Below are 24,237 nucleotides of genomic sequence, written 5' to 3' on the forward strand. Positions count from 1 at the left end.
AATGTCCTTTCCTGCAGAAAAAAATGTGCGGTACATATATCCAGTGTGGTAGTGAATTTCTTTGTTTTGTATCATGCAGAATACATATTTTCAATACATTATTGATTGTGCATTTATAAACTATTAAAGTGATAAACCATACAGTCAGTCCTACCTATAGCAAGTTTGCTGCAGGTACAAGAACAAAAAAGCATTGAGCTTCCCCAGTGGTGAGTTGTGACAGAGAATAGAGAAAGTGCTGGACAGCTCCTGTTCTATCAAATGGCAGTGATGTGGGAGCATCGGTAAATAGAATCTTTTAAATGTTTTATACATCTGAAAAACATCTTTAAATGCCTTCAATATGCTTGGTGGTCCTTTCATTAATTGTTTATTTAGTCTTTGCTTCCATTTGGCACTTTTCTCTTTTCAGCGACAATGCTTAGTAAAATGTTCTATAAATAATGTGCTATAGTATATGTGCAGTAAAATAGCTGATACATTGGAGGAAATTTATCATATGCCGATGCACGTATGATAAAGTCAGTCCTCCTGCTTTATCCTTCGGGTGCTCAGGCCTGAATGCATACGGCCTATAGCTATTTTGCAGGCATGGGGCAGAAACACTCCACCACAACCTTCTTCACAGCCCTTCATTTACACATGGTGTGAATGGGGACATAAATGCAATTACTGGCAGTTCGCTAGCAATTGCAATAATTGCAGAACTTTTATGCCAAAAAACTGGCGTACAACTCCTAGTAAATCCCCCCCCCCCCTCATTGTTATTAGCATATGTTATGCCTTATTGTAAAGGAGATATTAAAAGAATTTTTCCAGGAATAGGATTTTTTATATGGCTGAGGTTCTTTTTTAAAAAAAAAAAGAAAGCACTTGTTTCTCTTCCTGCTCCAGTTCTTCCGCAGCGGTGCCTGTTTTCGCTGCTGGTTTCTGTTTGTATACAGAAATCAGCACTGGCACTTGTTTCTAGCCATGCACCTTCTACTGCATGAGTTTCAGTCTTTAGAGTGCCAATAGGTTATAAAATAGTGGCAGGGTTTACACATTTCATATTTACGCTACATATTTTCTAAATAAACAGATTTTTATTCTTATTTTTCCTCTCCACTCTTCTAAACAATACATTGCTGTCATTGCTGTGATATTTCTATTTTATGATATAAAGATGATATTCTGGTGTTCAGGCATCCTTTCTGTTATCATTTCTGACTAGCCGGGAATGTTTTCCAATAAGTCTTGACCAATGTACAGTAGGAATGATCAAGATTCCATCAGCTGAATCAGACATCTCCCAGTGTGTGCTAGGAGGACGACAGTGGGAGCTGAGTCAGCAAAAGGTGTCAGTGTATAATGGATGATTAGCTGCAGCCCTTCCCCAAAGACAGGTGAAGCTGCATGGAGCAGAACATAGCGGCTCTTCCAGGCTGCCACCAGCAGCAGGCTCTTGTGATACTGACATTTTGATTTATAGATGAGCATCTCTTCCCTAATGAGAGCTGCCACCTCGGGTCACTGCAGCCCCCTGCCGAAGAGACCCCGTCACTGACAACAGTGGGAATGAGTAATGTTCCAAAATCTCTCAGTGGGAATTTAATGGTGCTCAGATATTAGGACGTAACTGTATGCAGCAAAGATGAGACAAGTATCTTGATATATTTCTAGATGATTCACTTTTAATTAGATGCAAATTGTATGTTGACATTTAACAGATTAGATAATTATAACTATCGAGCAACTTGTTTTGAAATATATACTCATGGTGCTTTTACAGTCCCGAACTTTTTATGAAACTTTTTGCCAAGTACAGCAACTTTATATTTCTGAAATAATATTTTACGATGTAGTATAGTACATTCACTTGTAAGTATTTATCACTCACCCATTAATCATATCGAAAGCAGAATACAGAAAGGAACCTCGGTAGCATAATGGCACTATAGTGTAATACAGTGTAATAGCAAGGTAAAAGTGAAAAATAGCTAAAAGTTGAGAGTCCTCAGTTGTTGATGCATTTTATTGGCTAACTAAAAATGATGACAATTGCAAGCTTTGAAGACTACTCAGGTCTCTTCATCAGGCATGGTATAAGACAACATCTGATTGGAACACAAATTTATACACAAATGGACATAGTAATGCTATGGTTGATGAGGGAGAAGAGTAAATGCTAATAGCAGTAAATATTGTAGCACTTGGGGAGATGGTTGTATTGTCCCTTAATTGAGATCTGGTCCATGGCTGTGATGACCCCACCAGGTCTGAGGAGCAGTTTCCTTAAAAGTCATAAATGGACTTTTATATCCATGTGACACATTCATTCCTGTTTTGAGAGTGTAAAATGTTATCATAAACTTGCACTCCCAAACCCTCCTTTCTTTCTGAGATTTGAATTATGGTGTGACAATAAGAGTGTATCCTTGTTCTGAGTTGCTGCTTTGTTTCACCAACATAGAAGCCTCTATCTGTAACACACAATTAGACCACATTGTATGAGGTGCAGGTGACATTACATGGGATCTTGTAATTCTTATTGGAGTCTGGTCAGGTTTTACATCTTGTCTGGTTGCAGGGAGATGTTCCTGTTATTGCTGGAGATAACAGTGAGCTCCTTACAATGATGTTTTTTTTTCAGATTGGGGTTTTATTGCAGAAAAGAGTGGGTCTGGAATTATAGATTTCAGGTTGGTATCTTTCTGTAAAATAGGGTGTAATTAGCATGCAATTCTCCTTAGCACCTCAAGATATGGGAGGTAGGTGACAACAAGGGCTACCCTGTCTTTTTGACTTGTATTGCAGGAGATGACTTCATGGAATCCTGATGTCTCTGGCAATTTGATTTCCAGTGGTACTTGGATGATAATCCTGCTTTAAAAATGTTTTTTGGACCAGATCTAAATCAAGAGATAATGAAACCATCCCTAAATGCTACAATATTTACTGCTATAATAATATTTTTTTAATTTATATGGCGCCATCAAATTCTTTAGCGCTTTAGCAATCATAGGGGACATATACAAATATAATATTACATTACTGTAATCACATGCATGTGTGATAGGCTTGCCTAAAGAGATGGGTTTTAAGAGCAAGGAAACTTTGGAGGGTGTGTATTAGTCATAGAGTCCGGGAAGGGCATTCCAGAGAATTGGAGCAACTCGGGAGAAGTTCTGGAGACGTTCATGAGAGGTTCGAATAAAGGTAGAGATTAATCTAATATCACTGGCAGATGGAAGAGCACAGGGAGGGCAGTAGACTAAGATGAAAGAAAAGAGATAGGGAGGTGCAGCATTATGCAGAGCTTTGTGGATGAGGGCTATTATTTTAAAGTGATTACGGAAGGAGACAGGCAACCAGTGCAGTGATTAGCACAAACTGGAGGCATCTATGTAGCGTTTGGTCTGAAAGACAAGACTGGTTGCTGGGTTAAGAATAGATTGTAGAGTAAGTGGAAGACCGATTAGTAGGGAGTTACAGTAGTCCAGTCGAGAGTGAATAAGCGCAACAATTAGCATTTTAGAAGTTTCAATTGTCAGAAACGGTCGGATTCTGGAGGTGTTTCTAAGATGCATGCGGCAAGAGCGAGCAAGAGATTGAATATTTGGTGAAAAAGCAAGGTCAGATTCCAGTACAACCCCAAGACAGAGGGCCTGCTGCCTCGGTGCTATAGTGATCCCACAGACTGAGATTGATAGGACAGGGTTAGGTCGGTTAGTAGATGGTGGAAAGACCAGAAGTTCAGTCTTAGAAAGATTAAGTATCAAGAAGAGAGAGGACATGATGTTAGAGACAGCAGAGAGACATTCACAATTGTTTTGGATTAAGGCTGGGGTGATGTTACGAGCAGAAGTATATAGCTGGGTGTCATCAGCATAAAGATAATACTGGAAACCAAATCTGCTGATGGTTTGTCCAATGGGGGCAGTATAGGGAGAGAAGAGAAGAGGAACTAGGACTGAGCCCTTTGGAACCCCAACACTGAGAGGAAGATGAGAAGAGAAAGATCCAGTGTGGTCAGAGAGATGAGAAGAAAACCAAGAGAGTACAGTGTCCTTTACGCCAATAGAGAGGAGCTGGTGGTCCACAGTATGGAACACTGCCGATAGATCCAGAAGAATGAGGAGCGAATAGTCACCTTTGGATTTAACAGTGAGGAGATCATTAGAGACTTTAGAAAGAGCAGTTTCAGTGGAGTGCATAGAGCGGAAACCAGATAGTAGGGGGTCAAGGAGGGAATTAGCTGAGAGATAGCGGGTTAGTCGAGGATAGACCCGGCATTCCAGGAGTTTGGAGATGAAAGAGAGGTTAGAAACTGGTCTGTAGTTAGTAGCACTGGATGGGTCCAGTGAAGGTTTCTTTTGTTAAGGGGTAACAACACCCATCCATGATATCGAATGCTATTGTAATTTACTCTTCTCTCCTTACATAGATCAGTTTCTTACCACTTGGCTCATCAATGATAGCTTTACTGTGTCCATTTGTGTGTGAATGTGTGTTTTATTCACATGTTGTCTTATACCATGGTCTGATGAAGAGACCTAAGTAGACTTAATAGCTCATGATTGCCATAATCGTTTTTAGTTAACCAAAAAAAGGTATAAAAAACTGAATCTTTTATCTAACTTTTATCTATCCAACCTCTGGCGAACACTGTACAAAAAATATTTTCTTCTTTGGGAAAAAATATGTACTTTTGTTTTTAATTGTTTTTATTAAAAGTTTTCCAGAAAAATAACAAAGTTAGTAAATAATGTATGAACAGCATTTTTCTGCGTAGATAGGACAGTCGGACTCAACAACATACTCTTAAATCTCTTTCACATTTATTATCAAATTGTGATGGGGGCATTCTAGATGGGTCATGCACATCTCGTTTATTCAAAATTTTTCTGCATTTTTGGAAGACAATGCCAGTTACGTCCTGTTGATAGAGCTGCTACAGGTTGCTGTTGGGCAACACATTAATAAAAGTTTCTGTTTATTTGCAATATTTGTTCTTTCTGGGTATTCTTTTGACTGCACAAGATTTGAGCAATCACAGAAATGTTTGCATCTTTCAGCAATTAGAAAAAAAAAAGATAACTTTGTATAACTTTTTTCCCTAATCGCCTATCTGGAAAATGCATAATGTGTCATGCTGTTATTCCAGAGCACCGTCATTGTGGAGAAGAGTATACAGGACCTTATGAATTTGATGCGTGACTTAAGTGCTTACTCGGATCAGTTCTTGAATATGGTGTGTGTGAAACTCCAGGAGTATAAGGATGCATGTTATACAGCATTCAGGTAATGTAATATCCCTCATTTATTTCTTGTTTTTTTTCAAAATCCATTTAATAATGTTGCCCCTATAAGGGCTTATAGGAGGTTTTATGATAGCACCAAACTATGACTAAAATCACATACTGGGGGTTCTCTAGTTTCCTGTTAGATTATTTATTATTATTATTATCATTTAGAATTTAACCCCTTCACGCTCCGTGGCGGATATATCCGCCACGGAGCGCAGTGACTTAGCGCTCAGTGGCGGATATATCCGCCACGGCGCTTATGCCGGCTCGGCTCTGGATCAGAGCCGAACCGGCATCGGGAAACACGGGGTGCCGGCTGTAACTAATAGCCGGCACCCCAGTGTAACACCCGCGATCGGAGTTGTCTCCGATCGCGGGTGCTTAAACCGTTAAATGCCGCGGTCAGCGCGACCGCGGCATCTAACAAGCATCTGGGGGGTCTTTCCCCCACGATCGGCCCCCCCGAACCGTTTTCGGGGGGCGCCGATCGTTGCCATAGCAACTCTGGGGTCCGATCTGGACCCCAGAGTTACTTGCAAGAATTGCCAGTAAGATGGCGTCTGTGACGTCATCTTACTGGCACAGTGCCAGCCTATGTAAGTGTATAGGCTGACACTGATAATACTCTGCAATACATCAGTATTGCAGAATATTATCATGAAGAAGCAATCAGAAGATTGCTTCTTCATGTCCCATGGTATAAAAGTGAAAAAGTAAAAAAAAAAAAGTTATTCAATAAAAAAATAAAGTCATAAATCACTAAAAATGCCCCAAACTCCCAAAACATATAAAGAGACATATAACTAAAAAAAAAGTCTAAATCATAACACAAACCCCACATATATAGTATCACCGCGTCCGTAACAACCCGTAGAATAAAAGTAAATCATTATTGAACCCCCACGATAAACGCCGTAAAAAAAAACTGTTCTAAACCCTCCAAAAATTATGATTTTTACCTTTTCAATCCCACAAAAAATGCTATAAAATGCGATCAAAAAACCATATGTACTCAGACATGATACTGGTGCAAAGTACAACATGTCCCGCAAAAAACAAGCCATCAACCAGCTCCGTAGCCAAAAAAGTAACAATGTTATGCCACTTGGAAGACGGCAATACATAAATGATAGATTTTTCCCCACATTAGGGTTTTGTTTGACAAATTTAGTAAAACGTAAGAAAATATATTCATGTCTGGTATCTCCGTAATTGTATCGACCCATAGAATAAAGATAACATGATTATTAGTCTATACGGTGAACACCAAAAAAAAAAAAGTAAAAAATCCAGTACAGAATTGATGCTTTTCTACTCCTGCCCTCAAAAAAAGTTCCTAAATTTTCAACAATAGGTGATACCAACCCCAAAATGGTAACAATGGAAAAAGCATCTCATCCTGCAAAAAAAAAATGCCGTCACATGGCCCCAATAACGAAAAAGCGAAAATTTTATAGCCTTCAAAAGGGGCCAATGAGGAAACTAAAATCCTGGCAGCTGCAGCGCCCTCCTTCCCTTCTGCACCTCGCTGTGCCCCCATAAAACAAGTCACAGCCACATGTGGGGGGTCGCTGCACTCAGGAGAAATTGCAGAACAAATTGTATGGTGGGTTTTCTCTATTTATATTTTGGAAATGTGTAAATTTTAGTGCTAAATGAACGTATAAGGGAACAATATGACCATTCTAAATTTCACCTCCATTTTGATTCAATTACTATGAAGATCTCAAGGGGTTAACAATCTTCGTAAAAGCTGTTTCTGATAGCTTGAGGGGTGCAGATTTGAAAATGGGTAGATTATATAGGGGGTTTTGATGCTAAATATGTAAAATTTCATTCAAAACTGTATTTATCCCCAAAATAGTCAATTCTGAAAATCCGGAAAAGCGATATTCTATTTGTAAGCCGCGTGACATCAAAATAAATTGTCCAAACATTTCAGAAATTATGAAAATGTAAAGTAGACAAATGGGAAATGTTATTCAGCAACTTATTTAGGTGGTAAATCTATCTGCCTGAAAACGCAATGATTTAGAATTTCGAAAATGGCAAATTTTTCAAAAAATTTATCATATTTTCTTTTTTTTGTAAATAAACGCAAAACTTATCTGCCAGAATTTACCACTAAAATGAAGTACAACATGTGGGGAAAAAACAATCTCAGAATCGCTTTGATAAGTAACAGTGTTCAAAAGTTATAACCATATAAAGAGACGCAAGTCAGAATCCAAAAAATCGGGCTGAGCCTTAAGCTACAAAATGGCTGCGTCCTTAAGGGGTTAAAGTTGCAGCCTTTTATTTTTTTTTTTATTCCATTTTTAACACTTGTCAGCATTTCTTTTTAATGTAGGTGAACTGCAAAGAACCTTGTTTACAGACAGATCTTTATTCCATGCCCTGTGAATGATCGGCTTACATGGCTGCCGAGAGCTCTGCCATGGTTAACTAGCCGTGCACTTTTTGATAATTGGACATGATTTAGGATAGGTTCTCTGTCTCTGGATGTATACAATTAATGTTTCAATCCACTGATAGGAACCAGAGCTATTGAATGGTTTTAGGAATTGAATACAAAGTACAGGCAGTCCCTGGGTTAGTACAAGATAAGTTCAATAGGTTTGTTCCTAAATTGAATTTGCATTTAAGTCAGATCAGGTATATTCTTTTTTGTGTGACTCCAGACAAATTATTTATTGGTCAATGTGACAATTTGATTTTGAAAATTTTGGGAACAAAAATTAACAATAAAGCTTCATTGCAGTAACCTTACTGCTGACCACTGCAGCCATCTGCAGTGGCCATCTTTAATTTTGGTTTCTTCAGTCTGGGAATTCCTGTATATATGAACATTGAAAACTTTTCATGATCAAGTAACTCGCCCATTGCAAAGTAATGGTTATTAGTAGCCATATTCTTTTGTCAATTCCAGCAATAATCACGTTTGTTTAAAGTATGGCCACAGTTATTTGCAAAAACGAATGGCACTAGGCCGTAAAACGTCAATTGTTTACCTGCACAAGCAAGCATAGTGCACGATACATGTGGGCACAAAGTGCACATTCATAAAACATACAATAGAAACACTACACAATAAATGACTACAGTACATTGCAGTTTTTATTGTTAGGACTCATAGTGTTTGAAAGTTTATTAACGCTTTAATTATTGGACATGCAACCAAATGCTTAACAGATGTGATAGGATGTATGACAGGACGTGCGGGGGGGATGGGAGACCTCATTGTACATTGATGCAATGTAGCATCATTTTATTTTAAAAGTAAAGAGGCCATGGATAACAAATATAAGAATATTACCATTGTCACTGCCTCGATCCATGAGTGTCAATGGTTTATTCTGATGGATTTTGATGGTAGATTTCTTTAGTACTTCTATATGTATCCTGTTGCTACATACATGGCCTTAATGTTGGCTATAATTCTAACCATACCATATTATGCTATCTTAAATATATACTTTAATGAGATTAGCTCGATCACCATCTCCTAGGATAGCCTGGCACTTTTTGGCACATCATAGACACAGTGCACTCTAAACAAGTCTGGTGCGACTTGTCACAAGAAGTTGTATTGGCTTCTTGGAAGCAGGAATAATGACATATGGAGAGGAAGCGGAGAGGAAGTGGTACGGGCCCGGAGGCACATCGTTAACAAATTATAATTCTGCTGTCAAGCTCGGCCAGTTCCACTACCTCTCCTGAATGCTGCTGACCTGCCCGGCCCTCCCACCTCACATGTGACATGCCTGCCCTCTCCTTGGTCGGACTCCAGCTATGAAGGTGGGTGAGTATAACTAATGCATATGAAATGCTTGTATGTATGTATCTATGTATGTGTTTGTGTGTATATGCTATATATGGTAGGATGCTTAGATTGTGAGCCCCATGGGGACAGGGACTGATTTGGCAAGCTATGTACAGTGCTGCGTAATCTGAGTGCGCTATAGAAATAAAGGAATTATTATAATATATTGTATATACTGTATGCATGTGTATAAATGTTTTATCTGTGTGTATATACCAGATATGTGTGTGTAAATATGCTGTATATATGTGTGTGTATGTTGTGTATACTGAATGCTGGTGTATATATGCTATATATCTGTGTGTATGTTATATGTACTGGATGTGTGTGTGTGTATAAATATATATATTTTTATATATACTTTATATGTGTGTGTATGTTGTATATACTGGATGCGTGTGTATATGATCTATATACTGGATTCATATTTGTGTTTGTATGTGTGTGTGTGTGTGTGTGTGTGTGTGTATGTGTGTGTGTGTATATATATTATATATATATATATATATATACTGTATGTCTGTGTATATTTTTTATATACTGAGTCCATGTGTGTGTATATATGCTGTATATCTGTGTCTATGTTGCTGTGCATATATATGCTGCATATCTGTGTGTATGTTGTAGACACGTGTATGAGTGTATAAATGATGGTGTAAATGTGAGTGTGTATAAATATGTATGTATTTTTTAGGGGAAGGGGACCCCATTCAAAAGTCTGCTATGAGGCCCAGCCTCTGCTGGTTATGCCCCTGGCTTCATGCTTGATGGTAAGGGGGCTGCCTTTAAAAGGTAGCTAAAAGTTATACCATCCTGGAAAACGTATTTGCATATTTCTCAGAGATCCTCAGTGGAGCATCAAAGGAGAGCTCTTACTTCCCGATCCCAGGAACAGAGCAAGCCAACGCCTAGTGCACCTACAGATGACTGGCCACAATCTCTACAAATACCAATCCCATTTCTCCATACTGCAGCAGCAAGGTCCCCCAGACTGTGTTTTGACTTCCTAGAATGTGTAGGACGGAAACCTAGGGGAAAAGTACACATCTTCCAGCAGGTTTCCTCTGCGCCTTTTGCAATATATATACACATTTTGCGCTTTCCTCCATGAATCTAAAATTGATGGTCTATACTAAACATAAGCCACCAGTGTTATACTCCCAGAGAACCCCTTTTACAAAGGCATAGTTTGCCACAGCGTATTGGAAATTATTATTTTTACAATACAGTTCTGGTAATGTTTTGTTTGTTTTATTTTTGCAGTAATTACAAAATTGCCATGAAAGGACTGCATGTTGATAAGATAAGAATAACAAAAAGTGTCAAATTCCCAATTAAATTAACACTTAGTATAACCGATAATTATTTTGTATGATTACCATTTTATTATCAATTACTTATAGATATTGGTCGATACATCCATTGTGCCGAATTAGTTATGGGTTAAATAAACAGCCTAATAGCTCATCGGTAATCATATTCTTAACTTTTATGTTACAGGCCAGTATTATATACCAACCTCAATGTAACTAAATCGACATCATCAAAGGCATTGTGTGTTTAGTGTATCACTAGGGACCTGCTGAACTTAATTAGTTTTGCATGCTGGATACTGGGCAAAAGCAATTACACACACACACATGCCATGAACAATCTATACTTTGTAGTTAATGTTCTAGATGAATGCCAGTGTGGCTGTCCTGTAGTCAGGAGGGCTTTGTCTCTCATACCCTTTCCTTCTCCTAGGGCTCAAAGTGAAATTGCATGTTAGTTACGTTTGTGCGTTTACAAATGGGAAATAAGAAATCAAATTATTGGTGATGGCTTTGATGATTGGATTAGCAGAGTACATTGCCAGGCACGGTGCTAATAGAAATCTAGAATGCTGGCTTCCTGTAGCACAACGTGATGATCCGTCCACACGTGCTAATCCTCTCAGGTGGAAAATTGGATTGCTTATCGCTCACTTTGGCTTTAACATAGTCTGTGTGTTTATTTCTATACAAAGCAAATAAATATTGGAATCTTTAGTGTTATGTAAAGACAAATATTAGGAAAAAGCCAACGAATTGCTTACCAGATACAAATGGATCTAATAATAACGAGGTAGTCAAATATATCTGAAGTATAGTACTTCCATTAGTAAAACTTAAAGGGGTTTTCCCACGAAAGAAAATTCTCACATCTCAATCCCCTAGTGATGCTATCACAATAAAGATCATTTTAACCCCTTACTTTACAATGTTACTGAGTGTTATTGCTGTTTTAGCTTATATCACTCTCTCTGCTGCTCAGTGCAAAATCCCAGGGTTTGGGCGGGACCTCTCTAAGCAGACACATTACTGTATTATCCATTCTGTGGGGTGACAATGTGGCTACATTATCAGGGTACAAGGTGCATAAGCACTTTCATCTGGCTACTGACATTGTACTAACACACTGACACATAGAAAAAGAGATAAGACAGATTAGAGATGCATGGGATTACACAGAGGCATGACAGACTAAGGCTGATGGACTTTTACACTGTGAGCTCTGCTTCATATCACAGATATGTGCCTGCCTCCCCCTTCCCCTGGATCACTTATCTCTTTTTAGTTTGCAGCCTCTCTCTCTGTTCACGATCTTCTGGCAGGAATTGATCAGTGAGTGTCTCTGAGCTCCATGGAGGGGGCTTGGCTACAGGAACACAGCACAGAGAGACAGAAATCTCGTCTGCACAATCTCATATGGTGCCCAACCCCAAGTCAGAAGTTACAGGGTCGTGTCTAGGGGCAACTGAAATTGTGTACACCAGGACTGATGGTTGGACTTATATCTGTGAAATGCTGCATTTTTGTTAATAACAGTGGAATAGAGAATTTGTTGTTTTGATATCCTGAGTACATATAAGAAACTTGTCTTCGTGGGAATACCCCTTTAATGTTTACTTCTGATCATTAAAATTTTGCATATGCATCACATACAAACCAAAAATTGTAAAAAAAGTCTGTGTACCTTTAACACTTGTGCACAGTTAAAAAGGATCGGTCTTACCAAAGCCTCATAGAGTGGTGGTAAGGAGTCTCAGGGAGAAGGTGTATATCAGGAAGCTATGTCTCTATCCCTTCTTATTATCTGTGCCCTTACAACCCCAATGACTCCTGCCCTTACTAGGACAGTACCCAAAATCTGTCCCTGTAGGTGGCTATCCTGGCCCTAATGCATATACACCTACGTTTCCTGCGCGTTTCATTAATATTTTGACACCTCAGGGGATTTAGTGGTATTATTCCTTTAGCCCTTCACCTTCACAGAGGGCCAAGATATGAACAAGAATGCCGGTCCACACTGATGGCTGGTGACCAGCAGTGTAGTTCCCCTGGACTATCAAGCATAGAGCAACAAGTTAGTATCGGGCCTCATCTAGTTCTGCTAGACGTCTACACATGGTACACAGACTTTTTATACACATTTTTGTTCGTATGTGATGCATATGCGAAATTTAAAGACCAATATTACTTGCAAATGCAGAGAGAACTGACTAGAGAACTAGTTCTGACTGCTCCTGCTGACCTTTGCATCCTCTGCAAGACTTTGGGTGCAGTCACATGTAGCATTTACATGCAATACAAAAGTTGTGGAGAGGAGATTTGCCTAATTGCATTGCATTAACATTGTGTTAACACAGTGTTTACATAAACTTGTCATAAATATTATGATAACACAATGTTAACATGGTGTAATTTTCTTCACAGCTGTATTGTATTGCGTGTCAAAACGCTATGTAAATGCCACTTGTTATCGCACCCTTAAAAGGACACTAACTCTGCACTTGACTATGCATCGGCAATGCTATGAAATTATTGTATTGTTTACCCAAAGACAAGTACTCTGTTAAAAATAACATAAAAAAGATTTGCTTCAGCTCACCTCCCTGGTTAATGCAGTCCTGGTAGCAGCCGATGCATGGAGAGCCGTGTGGGAACAGAAACAATAAGGGAGAAATCTGAAAAGGAATCCAGCATCCACGCAAAAAGTGAAGTGTAAAATCTGCCACTAAAAAGGGTTAAAAACAAAATACTCAGAACAAAATAAGTCACATAATTAGTCTACGACTAAGGACCATGTACGGTCTGAAACGCATCAGATTATGTGACTTTTGAGTCATAATAATTTTGTTTAAAAAATCCAATTATACAGTAAAGCTGCATGTGATCAAGTAAATAATATAGTATCTTGTTCTGCATTACTACACTTTAAAAAAATTTACAATTACATGTGCTAAAAGGGGCTGCACACCCTGACTGCTTCCACCTGTGCCACACCAGAAAGCAATGCACTTTCAGCTGGTGGGTGAAGACTTTGCTGCTGCGACTCACTGCTCACTGAGCTTCAATGTAATCTGACAGCTCAGTAGTTTATGAGCTGCCAGAAACACAGAAATGTGGAGAGCCAGAGTAATTGATCATGGAAGGAATCTTATCTCATTTATTTTTTATCTCAACTATTTTTCTTAATTTGATTTGGAGGTATAACTTTGAGGTGGGGGTTCCACATTCACAGATATTCAACAGGCTGACAGTAAATAGCTGTCATTCCATCCAAAATCTACCATCAAAATCTATCATAATAAACCAGGGACACTTACTAGATCCAGACATTGTGACTGTGGTAATCTTCTTATATTTTTATCCATGGGCTCCTTCCTTCTAATATCAACTTTTACAATTATGCTAATGAACCTGAAGGGCTCTGGGGCATTACCAGAGACTAGCCAAATATGTAAGAATGATGGTGAAAGATGCAGCCAGGAGGGCTGGCTTTCTGGTTGGAAAAAACACAAAAAGTTCTTCTTGCTGTGTATCTAGACATAATTTTATACTTCTAACCAGAAACACTGGAACGCATTGGTTAAAGTCCTGATGGAGACAACCTAAACTTAGGTTGAAATTTGTTAAAATATATTAACAACATTATGACTGTTAGTACGTTGTAATGTAATATTTTCTTTGTATAAGTTTATGATTTGTAAAGCGCTGCAGAATTTGATGGCACTATATAAATAAAGATTATTATTAACATTATGACCTACCAACCAAATCCTGGACAGGCTACAATTTACAAAACACACAATGGTCAGCCACATAAACACATATGCAATATTGTTATGTGATACTATGTTAAAAATACTGTCATAATATTTGGCCTTGATACTATGAGATTTGGAACAATTTTAAAGTGTTTGTACCAATGGAGCAGATTTCTATTGATCAGAAGTCCTATATGAATGTTAATGTATATGGATATAGTTGTATATAGAAATTGTCTATGTTACAGGAGGCTTGGGAAATGTGTGAATTAATTAGCTTCTAATAGCTTCTGAAGACAATAATTAACCTAATTATACTGGCTAGCCTCCATTCCACCAGCATCTTTTTCGGTCAGCTGGTCTGTGTAATTATATTGGATTTTAGTTATTGTAGAAGATATAAAAGTTTATTTCTACATGTTTCCTGGTGGCCTTGCTTTAGGGAGAATCTTTGCTTTATTATCTTTCCTAGCAATCAGCCATTAATGATTATATATGAAGCCATAACTATATATTACCATTGTTGTTTATTGCTAATTGGACTATTCAAGATACCACAGGGCCAAAGACAGTCAGTAATGATTGCTATTAGCTTTAGTCATGTTTAATGATTGCAAATGCAACCACTACACTCTCCTAATTTGTCGTAAACTTGATTTTCATAGAAGCTAATTTACCTAGCATTTCTTTATTAATATTATGTACCCATTTGTTTTTTGTCATATTTCAACTGCTAGCACTTTATTATATTTTAGCAGCAGCTATAAAGTGGCTGAAGTGGCTTGTGTAAGGAAGCTTATTGTCGGTAATGATAATGAAGAATATGAATCATCTAAGGTCCATTACCTGCAACACTGTGTGTGTGATCCCTAAAGCAATGATGGGTTTTACCAACACATGACCAAGTCAGTGAGGCCAGACTTTGGCTCTAGTAGTGCATGCCACAACATTGTAAGCATGCCCCTATGGACATTTCATATGCAGAATATGCAAGTATATTAAAACAATGTTATCATTATTATTAGAAGTAATGATATGACAGGAGCAGCACACTTTTTGCAAAGAACGTTTCCTCCTTATCCTGTTTCTTTCTCGGCTCTGTAGACAATGTCAGTGATCCTTTTATATTCCCTTTTCTGTCTAAAGTTCTTTCAAGCGAACCTGTCACCAGGAATGTCATTTTTAGCTGGTGAAAGGCTCCAATAGCCTATCGTAAACTGATTTAAAAAATTCCTTTGTGAGCATTCAGAATCATAATAGTTTGATTCACATTACCTAATTTCCTGCCAGCAGCGTGTGGTGAGTCTATGGGGAGGGAGGGGCAGCTGTAGCCTGTGTGTACCTGTATCTTGTCATGCATTCTTCTTCTCCTCCACACCATCCCCCTCCCTCCCCTCTGCTCAATGCACATGACAGTAGGTGGGAAGGTGTGAGGGACCTGCATGAGTGTGGAGGAGGGAAGACAGACACATGTACACACCGGCTGCTGCTCCCCTCCTTTTCCTTGCTGCTGGCCGGGAGACCGGTAATGTGAATATAACTTATGTAAACCACTGGGCTTACTCCAGAAAGCTTTAAAATAACCTCCACTGAATTGACCATGGACACCCAAAATAATCCCTCTAGGAACTGCTTACTAAAGTAAGAAGCTCCCTAGCCTTACCCCAGTAATAGAAGTGTTAAATCACTAGCTTTATCGGAACATACCTCTGAATGTCGCACCAGTCTTACAGCAGTCTTGCATATTCATGAGGGGGCGCTGACTGCCAGGCTTTAAGCTGCATATGGTGTGGGAGTGGCTGTTAGGGAGAGAAGCTATGGAGAGGGCAGCACCTCGGACCGCCCCCTGATGTAAGCTAGGTCCGGTGTTTAGAGGGCTAAGTACTGCAGTGTTTCCTAGCTGATTGGTATGTTCCTATAAAGCTAGTGATTTAACACTTCTATTACTGGGGTAAGGCTAGGGAGCTTCTTGCTTTAGTAAGTGCTCCTAGAGGGTTTAATCCGGATGACGGGTCCTCTTTAAAGTCTATCCAATGGTTTGGTCTTGGTATTGTAGCCCAGCTGTATAGAAATTATTGGAGCTTAGTTGCATTTTACATTTTTTTCAACCTACAGACAACCACTTTAAAGTGAACCTTTCACCTGTAACAAGTTTCAATAACCTATGCTATACCAATTTTGAAAAACAGCCTTTGTCAACACTCTGCAGCAGCCTGAGTGTGCAGACACTGCAGCAGCCTGAGTGTGCCTGTGTCTCAGTCTCCACCACACTCATCCACCTCTCCCCCCTCCCCACTTACTGTATAGTGCATTGAGCAGGGCTTACTAACACTTCTGGTAGGGACTCAGTTAATGGCAGGTACAAAGGAAATGATTCATAATACTGACGGAAGCATTTCTAATAGGAAATTGGCAGGGGCTGATAAGACTGCCATAGGCCCTGAGATGTATGAATATTATAGCCCCAGAAATCTGGAATCACTTCCTACATATGGGACTAGAATCAAGCTTCTTAGGGAATGACAGATGTGTACATCTGTATTGAGAGCACAAACAAATATATGAGATTTCATGGGCAAAGCTTCTTCTGAGTCTAAGCTTGGTAGGTATGTTTAGGTAGGTTTGGACCCTGGGCTACCGCCTAAAACACCTATTTTATAATCCACTACTGGCTATTGGAACCTGTTATAAGCTAGAAATCACATTCCTGGTGACAGATTCCCCTTAAGTAACAGTTTATTTTGTATCCTCTTTGGAAATGTGTACACATGTAAAGACAAGATGATGGAAAAAAAGGATTAGATCCAGTTTGTACAAGATCCTGTGCATACTTTTAATGGTGTGTGTTGACAGTACTAAGGAAGGAAGTTGTTGACTAGGTGCAGACAGCATACATCTGACATTAGGGAGTTGACCCTAAATCAGAGCCAAGTGGGATCTGAGCAAAAATGAAATTATTATTTTAAGTGAACCTGTCACCTGTAATGTGATCTTTAGGTTGTTCCAATAGCCTATGTTATGCTGCCTTTGCCAACATTCTGAATCATTTCAATAGTTTTGTAAGTGTGATTTACATTACCTGACTCCCTTCCAGTAACATGTGGTGAGTCCCAGGGGAGGGACAGCTGCAGCTTGTGTGTACCTGTGTCAGTCTGCTCTACTCCACACTCATGCAGCTCCTCAACCCTTCCCACTTTCTGTGTTGTTCATTAATCAGGCAGGGGAAAGAGGGAGGGAGATGGAGTAGAGGAAGAATACATGAGGAGATACAGGAACACGCAAGCTGCAGCTGTCCCTCCCCTTAGACTCAACACACGCTGCTGGCAGAGAGCCAAGTATTGTGAATTAAACTTGTATAAACTACTGAAATGTGTAATAAGACAACTTGACATGTTCACAGTGAATAAAGATGGTTCATCAAGTCCAACCCATAAATACTACAGTTTTGATGCAGAGGAATGTAAAAATACCCTATAAGGTGATTAGGTTATTGGCCCAAATAAGGGAAAAATTCCTTCCCAACCCAAATATGGCATTTAGAATATCTCCAAGGATCAACATTACATATTGCCTTTACATCACCATCAAGAGTAATTTTTTTTTTTACTAAAATTCACAGGTATTTATTTCTATTCACAACACTATTTCCCTCCTTTTTCTCCTAGGGGTATTGTCCAGTCTGATGACAAATTGGTGATCAGTGCATCTTGGGCCAAGGATGATGACATTACACGGCTATTGAAGTCACTTCCCAACTGGATGAACATGACTCAGCCAAAGCAATTAAGGCCCAAAAGAGAAGATGATGAAGATTTTATACGGTAAATGAAGTTAATGTTTAAATAATCATCAATTAATAATAATACTGCAATGCTATTGCAATAACCCTTAGTTTCTTTCCATTAAGAATATACACTCACCGGCCACTTTATTAGGTACACCTGTCCAACTGCTCGTTAACACTTAATTTCTAATCAGCCAATCACATGGCGGCAACTGAGTGCATTTAGGAATGTAGACATGGTCAAGACAATCTCCTGCAGTTCAAACCGAGCATCAGTATGGGGAAGAAAGGTGATTTGAGTGCCTTTGAATGTGGCATGGTTGTTGGTGCCAGAAGGGCTGGTCTGAGTATTTCAGAAACTGCTGATCTACTGGGATTTTCACGCACAACCATCTCTGGGGTTTACAGAGAATGGTCCGAAAAAGAAAAAACATCCAGTGAGCGGCAGTTCTGTGTGCGGAGGTCAGAGGAGAATGGGCAGACTGGTTCGAGCTGATAGAAAGGCAACAGTGACTCAAATCGCCACCCGTTACAACCAAGGTAGGCAGAAGAGCATCTCTGAACGCACAGTACGTCGAACTTTGAGGCAGATGGGCTACAGCAGCAGAAGACCACACCGGGTGCGACTCCTTTCAGCTAAGAACAGGAAACTGAGGCTACAATTTGCACAAGCTCATCGAAATTGGACAGTAGAAGATTGGAAAAACATTGCCTGGTCTGATGAGTCTCGATTTCTGCTGTGACATTCGGATGGTAGGGTCAGAATTTGGCGTCAACAACATGAAAGCATGGATCCATCCTGCCTTGTATCAACGGTTCAGGCTGGTGGTGGGGGTGTCATGGTGTGGGGAATATTTTCTTGGCTCTCTTTGGGCCCCTTGGTACCAATTGAGCATCGTTACAATGCCACAGCCTACCTGAGTATTGTTGCTGACCATGTCCATCCCTTTATGACCACAATGTACCCAACATCTGATGGCTACTTTCAGCAGGATAATGCGCCATGTCATAAAGCTAGAATCATCTCAGACTGGTTTCTTGAACATGACAATGAGTTCACTGTACTCAAATGGCCTCCACAGTCACCAGACCTCAATCCAATAGAGCATCTTTAGGTTGTGGTGGAATGGGAGATTCGCATGATGGATGTGCAGCCGACAAATCTGCGGCAACTGTGATGCCATCATATCAATATGGACCAAAATCTCTGAGGAATGCTTCCAGCACCTTGTTGAATCTATGCCACGAAGAATTGAGGCAGTTCTGAAGGCAAAAGGGGGTCCAACCCGTTACTAGCATGGTGTACCTAATAAAGTGGCCGCGGTGAGTGTACAATTGCTTCTCAATAAATTAGAATACAGGCAGTCCCTGGGTTACATACAAGACAGGGTCTGTAGGTTTGTTCTTAAGTTGAGTTTGTATGTAGGTCGGAACTGTATATTTTATCATTGTAACCCCAGCCAGAACTTTTTTGGTCTCTGTGACAATTGGATTTTGACCCCTTAAGGACGCAGCCTGTTTGCAGGTTAAGGCTCGCAACTTTTTTTTTTAATTTGACCAGTGTCTCTTCCTGTGGTAATAACTTTTGAACACTGTTACTTATCTAAACGATTCTGAGATTGTTTTTTCCCCACATGTTGTACTTCATTTTAGTGGTAAATTTTGGCTGATAAGTTTTGCGTTTATTTACAAAAAAAAGAAAAAAATGATGAATTTTTAGAAAAATTTGCCATTTTCGAAATTCAAAATCACCGCGTTTTCAGGCAGATCGATTTACCACCTAAATAACTTGCAGAATAACATTTCCCATTTGTCTACTTTACATTTTCATAATTTTTTAAATGTTTGGATAATTTATTTTGACGTCACGCGGCCTACAAACCGAATAGCGATTTTCCGTATTTTCGGAATTTACTATTTTGGGGATAAATACTGTTTGAAATCAAATTTTACATATTTAGCAACAAAACCCCCTATATAACCAACCCATTTTCAAATCTGCACCCCTCAAACTATCAGAAACAGCATTTACAAAGATAGTTAACCCCTTGAGATCTTCATAGTAATTGAATCAAAATGGCGGTGAAATTTAGAATGGTCAAATTTTGTCGGTTATACGTTCATTTAGCCCTAAAATTTACACATTTCCAAAAGATAAAAAGAGAAAACTCACCATAAAATTTGTTCTACAATTTCTCCTGAGTGCAGCCACCCCCCACACGTGGCCGTTACTTGTGTTATGGGGGCACAGCGAGGCGCAGAAGGGAAGGAGCACCCTGCAGCTGCCAGGATTTTAGTTTTCTGGTTGCCCTCTTTTGAAGGCTATAAAATTTTCGCTTTTCCGTTATTTGGGCCATGTGACGGCATTTTTTTTGCGGGACGAGATGCTTTTTCCAGTGTTACCATTTTGGGGTTGGTATCACCTATTGTTCAAAATTTTGGAACTTTTTTTGAGGTCATGAGTAGAAAAGCATCAATTCTGTACTGGATTTTTTACTTTTTTTTTTTTTTCGTGTTCACCGTATATCCTAATAATCCTATTATCTTTATTCTATGGGTCGATACGATTACGGGGATACCAGACATGAATATTTTTTCTTATCATTTTTGCATCGCTGTCTTCCAAGTGGCATAACATTGTTACGTTTTTGGCTACAGAGCTGGTTGATGGCTTGTTTTTTGCGGGACATGTTGTTCTTTGCAACATTATCATTCTGGAGTACATATGTTTTGTTGATCACTTTTTATTGCATTTTTAGTGGGATATAATAGGTAAAAATCATAATTTTTGGCGGGTTTTTGCCGTTTTTTTTTTTTTTTACGGCGTTCATCATATGGGTTCAATAGTTATTTAGTTTTATTCTATGGATTGTTACGGACGCGGTGATACTATATATGTGGGGTTTGTGTTATGATTTAGACTTTTTTGAGCGTTATATGTCTCTTTATATGTTTTGGGGCTTATGGGCATTTTTAGTGATTTATAAAGTAATTTTTTATTGAAAAACATTATTTTGTACATTTTTTACATGATCCACCATGGGATATGAATAAGCAATCATCTGATTGCTTGTTCTTGATAATACTCTGCAATACTGATGTATTGCAGGGTACTATCAGTGACAGCCATCAGACGCCATCTTAAAGGTAAACCCTCCAGGCTTCTCTGGGGTCCCGATCGGACCCCAGAGGAGCCAAAACAGCGATCGCCCCCCCCCCCCCCCCGAAAATGGTGCGGGGGGGCCGATCGTGGGGTAAAGACCCCCAGAAGGCATGTTAAATGCCGCGGTCGCGTTGACCGCGGCATTTAACGGGTTAAACACCCGCGATCGGAGCCCACTCCGACCGCGGGTGTTAGCCGGGGATGTCAGCGGTAAATTACCGCTGAAATCCCGCGGCTAGCGATGCCGGTCCGGCTGCTATGCAGCGCTGAACAGGCATCGGCTCTGCGCAGTAGCTGTACTGCGCTGAGCGCTAATCGCGGGACTCAGCGCAGTATAGCTACGGCGCAGAGCGCTAAGGGGTTAAAAATGTTGGGTTGTCATAAGAATCAACATTAACACTAAAGCTTCATTTCAGACGCCTTTGATAACTGTTTCAGCTGATTTTTGTAGGCTGGGACTAAAGTACAATAAATTTTTTTCAGTAATTCAATTCAAAGCGAAACATGTATAATATATAGAGTCATTACAAACTGCGTGAACTTTTTCAAGTGTTTATTTATGTTAATGTTGATGATTATGGCTTACAGCCAGGAAAACCCCATAAGTCATTAAATTAGAATAATTAACCCAAAACACATGCAAAGGCTTTCTAAACATGTTAAAATTTTCGGACGCGTCGATACCTAATGTGTTTATGATTTTTAGTGTTTATATTTATGCCAGTTCTGGGGAAAGGGGGGTGATTTGAATTTGTAGTTTTTTTTATAATTTTTTTTTTTTTTAACTTTTTTTATTTTTACTATTTTTCAGACTCTCTAGGGTACTTTATCCCTAGGTTGTCTGATCGATCCTATCATATACTGCCATACTACAGTATGGCAGTATATGGGGATTTTCCTCCTCATTCATTACAATGTGCTATCACGGGGAGCGACGATCCTAGGTAAGAAGGCGTCCGCTATCTTTTTGAGGCTGCTGGGCAGCTTTGCCGGCAGCGATCGCTGTGATGACATACAGTATACACACACCATATACACATATAATACATACACACAGTATACACATATAGAGAATATACATATCACATAAACACACGCATACAGCACATAGATACGTTCTTACATAATATACTGTACACACCATACACATCCATACATTTATACGCTCATACACATATATGTATATACTCACTGTCTAGCAGCTTTCTTATGCCATGGCCCAGTAGCTGCTGACAACATGCGGGAAGTATAGGGCAGGAATTAGAGATGTAAAATCTATAGTCCTGCTGTCCCTTCCTCCTCCCTTAACATTTCTTATCTGAGCTGTGGGTTGAGCTTTGCATTGTGGAAGATGTGAACTGTTAAATACAAATTATGCTACACAATTTACAGCGTAATATGTATATAATGGTTCACATCCTCCATTCTTCAGTGTAGCAGGTCGGTGACAGGGCCCCAGGACATAGCGGCTGCTACCATTGTAGTTACGCCCCTTCCTAATAACATTAAAACATTCTCAACGGCTTTTACTATTTGAAAACTTGGATAACCCCCTCAGTGCTAGATTCTGTGGTGTCTCCCAATACTTCTACTATCACCCAATATTCAATATGCCCAATATGTAGTAGCATAGCAGCCTCTGAATTTGTTGTATATATTGGACTTTGTTAGATGAGATTGAAATTTTTTTTGTAGTGTGAGAGATGAGAGAAAAATGTCTTGGTTACTATCCTTAAGGACGCAGCCATTTTACAGCTTAAGGATCTGCCCCATTTTTTGGATTCTGAGTTGCGTTGCTTTTTATGGTTAAAACTTTTGAACACTGTTACTTATCAAAGTGATTCTGAGATTGTATTTTCTCCACGTTGTACTTCATTTTAGTGGTAAATGTTGGCAAATTGTCATTTTTGAAATCCGAAATCATCGTGTTTTCAGGCAGATAGATTTACCACCTAAATAATTTGCTGAATAACATTTCCTATACGTCTACATTTACATCATTTTTGAAATGTCTGGATAATTTATTTTGATGTCACGCGGCTTACAAATCGAATATTGATTTTCCGTATTTTCAGAATTTACTAATTTGGTGATAAATACTGTTTTGAATGAAATCTTAAATATTTTGGATTAAAAACCCCTATATAATCATCCCATTTTCAAGTCTGCACCCCTCAAACTATTGGAAACAATTTTTAGGACGATTGTTAACCCCTTGAGATCATGGTCAAATTTTGCCCATTATACGCTGACCGCGGCATTCAATGAGTTAGACACCTGTGATTGGAGCCCACTCCAACCTCGGGTGTTACTCAGTGATGTCAGCTTTAGATTACCACTGACATCCCGCGACTCCCAATGCCGGTTCGGCTCCGATGCTGAGCCAAACCGGCATCGGCTCAGCGCCGAACTAGTACACTGCTGAGCGCTAATTAATTAGTATAGCGCTAAGGAGTTAAAAGGAGGATAGATGATAGTGGTGTTTGTTTGTTTTGACTGCGAGTTTAAATATTTCACCTGGTGTTTTGGCAACGCATCATCTCAAATTATTTACTTTTCTAGTGATTGGTAAATGTGATGGAATGGATAGCATGGGTGCAATCTCCTAAATCAATGATGAATATGCAGATCCCTGCCTCACTATGCATAGCCAGTTGATCGGATGAGTCTTTCTATCTTGGAACTGACCATATTGTTATTATATGTTATAATATGATTTAGCATGAGAATAACGTAAGTAGCAATTATTTCAAAACCTTATAAAGATACGCGGCTTCTTGTTTTTTCCCCAAAATATCACATGAAGCTCCTATTTCAATTTGATCCCTTCAATAAGCTGAAAACCCTACATTGCAATATAGTTGTCTCTGCAGTCCATAGCACATTTGAGATATTTTAAGACTGCCTGTTTTATATCCTTATATGCCTGTGTTGGTAAATGACTGCACTCCCAATGACAAATTCAAGACTTCTAGCATATTTTTGGTATAATTGTGTTTTTATGAACCTCTTACTTCCTATTAGAAATCTATGAATAATATGACAGCTGAGTGTTACCAGTGCCTTATCACTCTGACATGATCCGTGTTTACAACAAAAATCAAGTGT

General features: G+C 39.2%; 1 protein-coding gene across 1 annotated transcript in view; it reads left to right on the forward strand.

Moving 5' to 3' along the window:
- The window catches only part of EXOC4 (exocyst complex component 4), a 261,581-nt gene that overhangs the window by 173,028 nt on the left and 64,316 nt on the right, over positions 1–24,237 (forward strand). The window contains exons 12-13 of the mRNA XM_072147478.1: positions 5,147–5,283; positions 17,848–18,003. Coding sequence (XP_072003579.1) covers positions 5,147–5,283; positions 17,848–18,003 — 293 coding nt within the window. The remainder of the gene's footprint in view (positions 1–5,146; positions 5,284–17,847; positions 18,004–24,237) is intronic.

Source organism: Engystomops pustulosus, chromosome 4, assembly GCF_040894005.1.
Source record: "Engystomops pustulosus chromosome 4, aEngPut4.maternal, whole genome shotgun sequence".
Taxonomy (NCBI): Eukaryota; Metazoa; Chordata; class Amphibia; order Anura; family Leptodactylidae; genus Engystomops; species Engystomops pustulosus.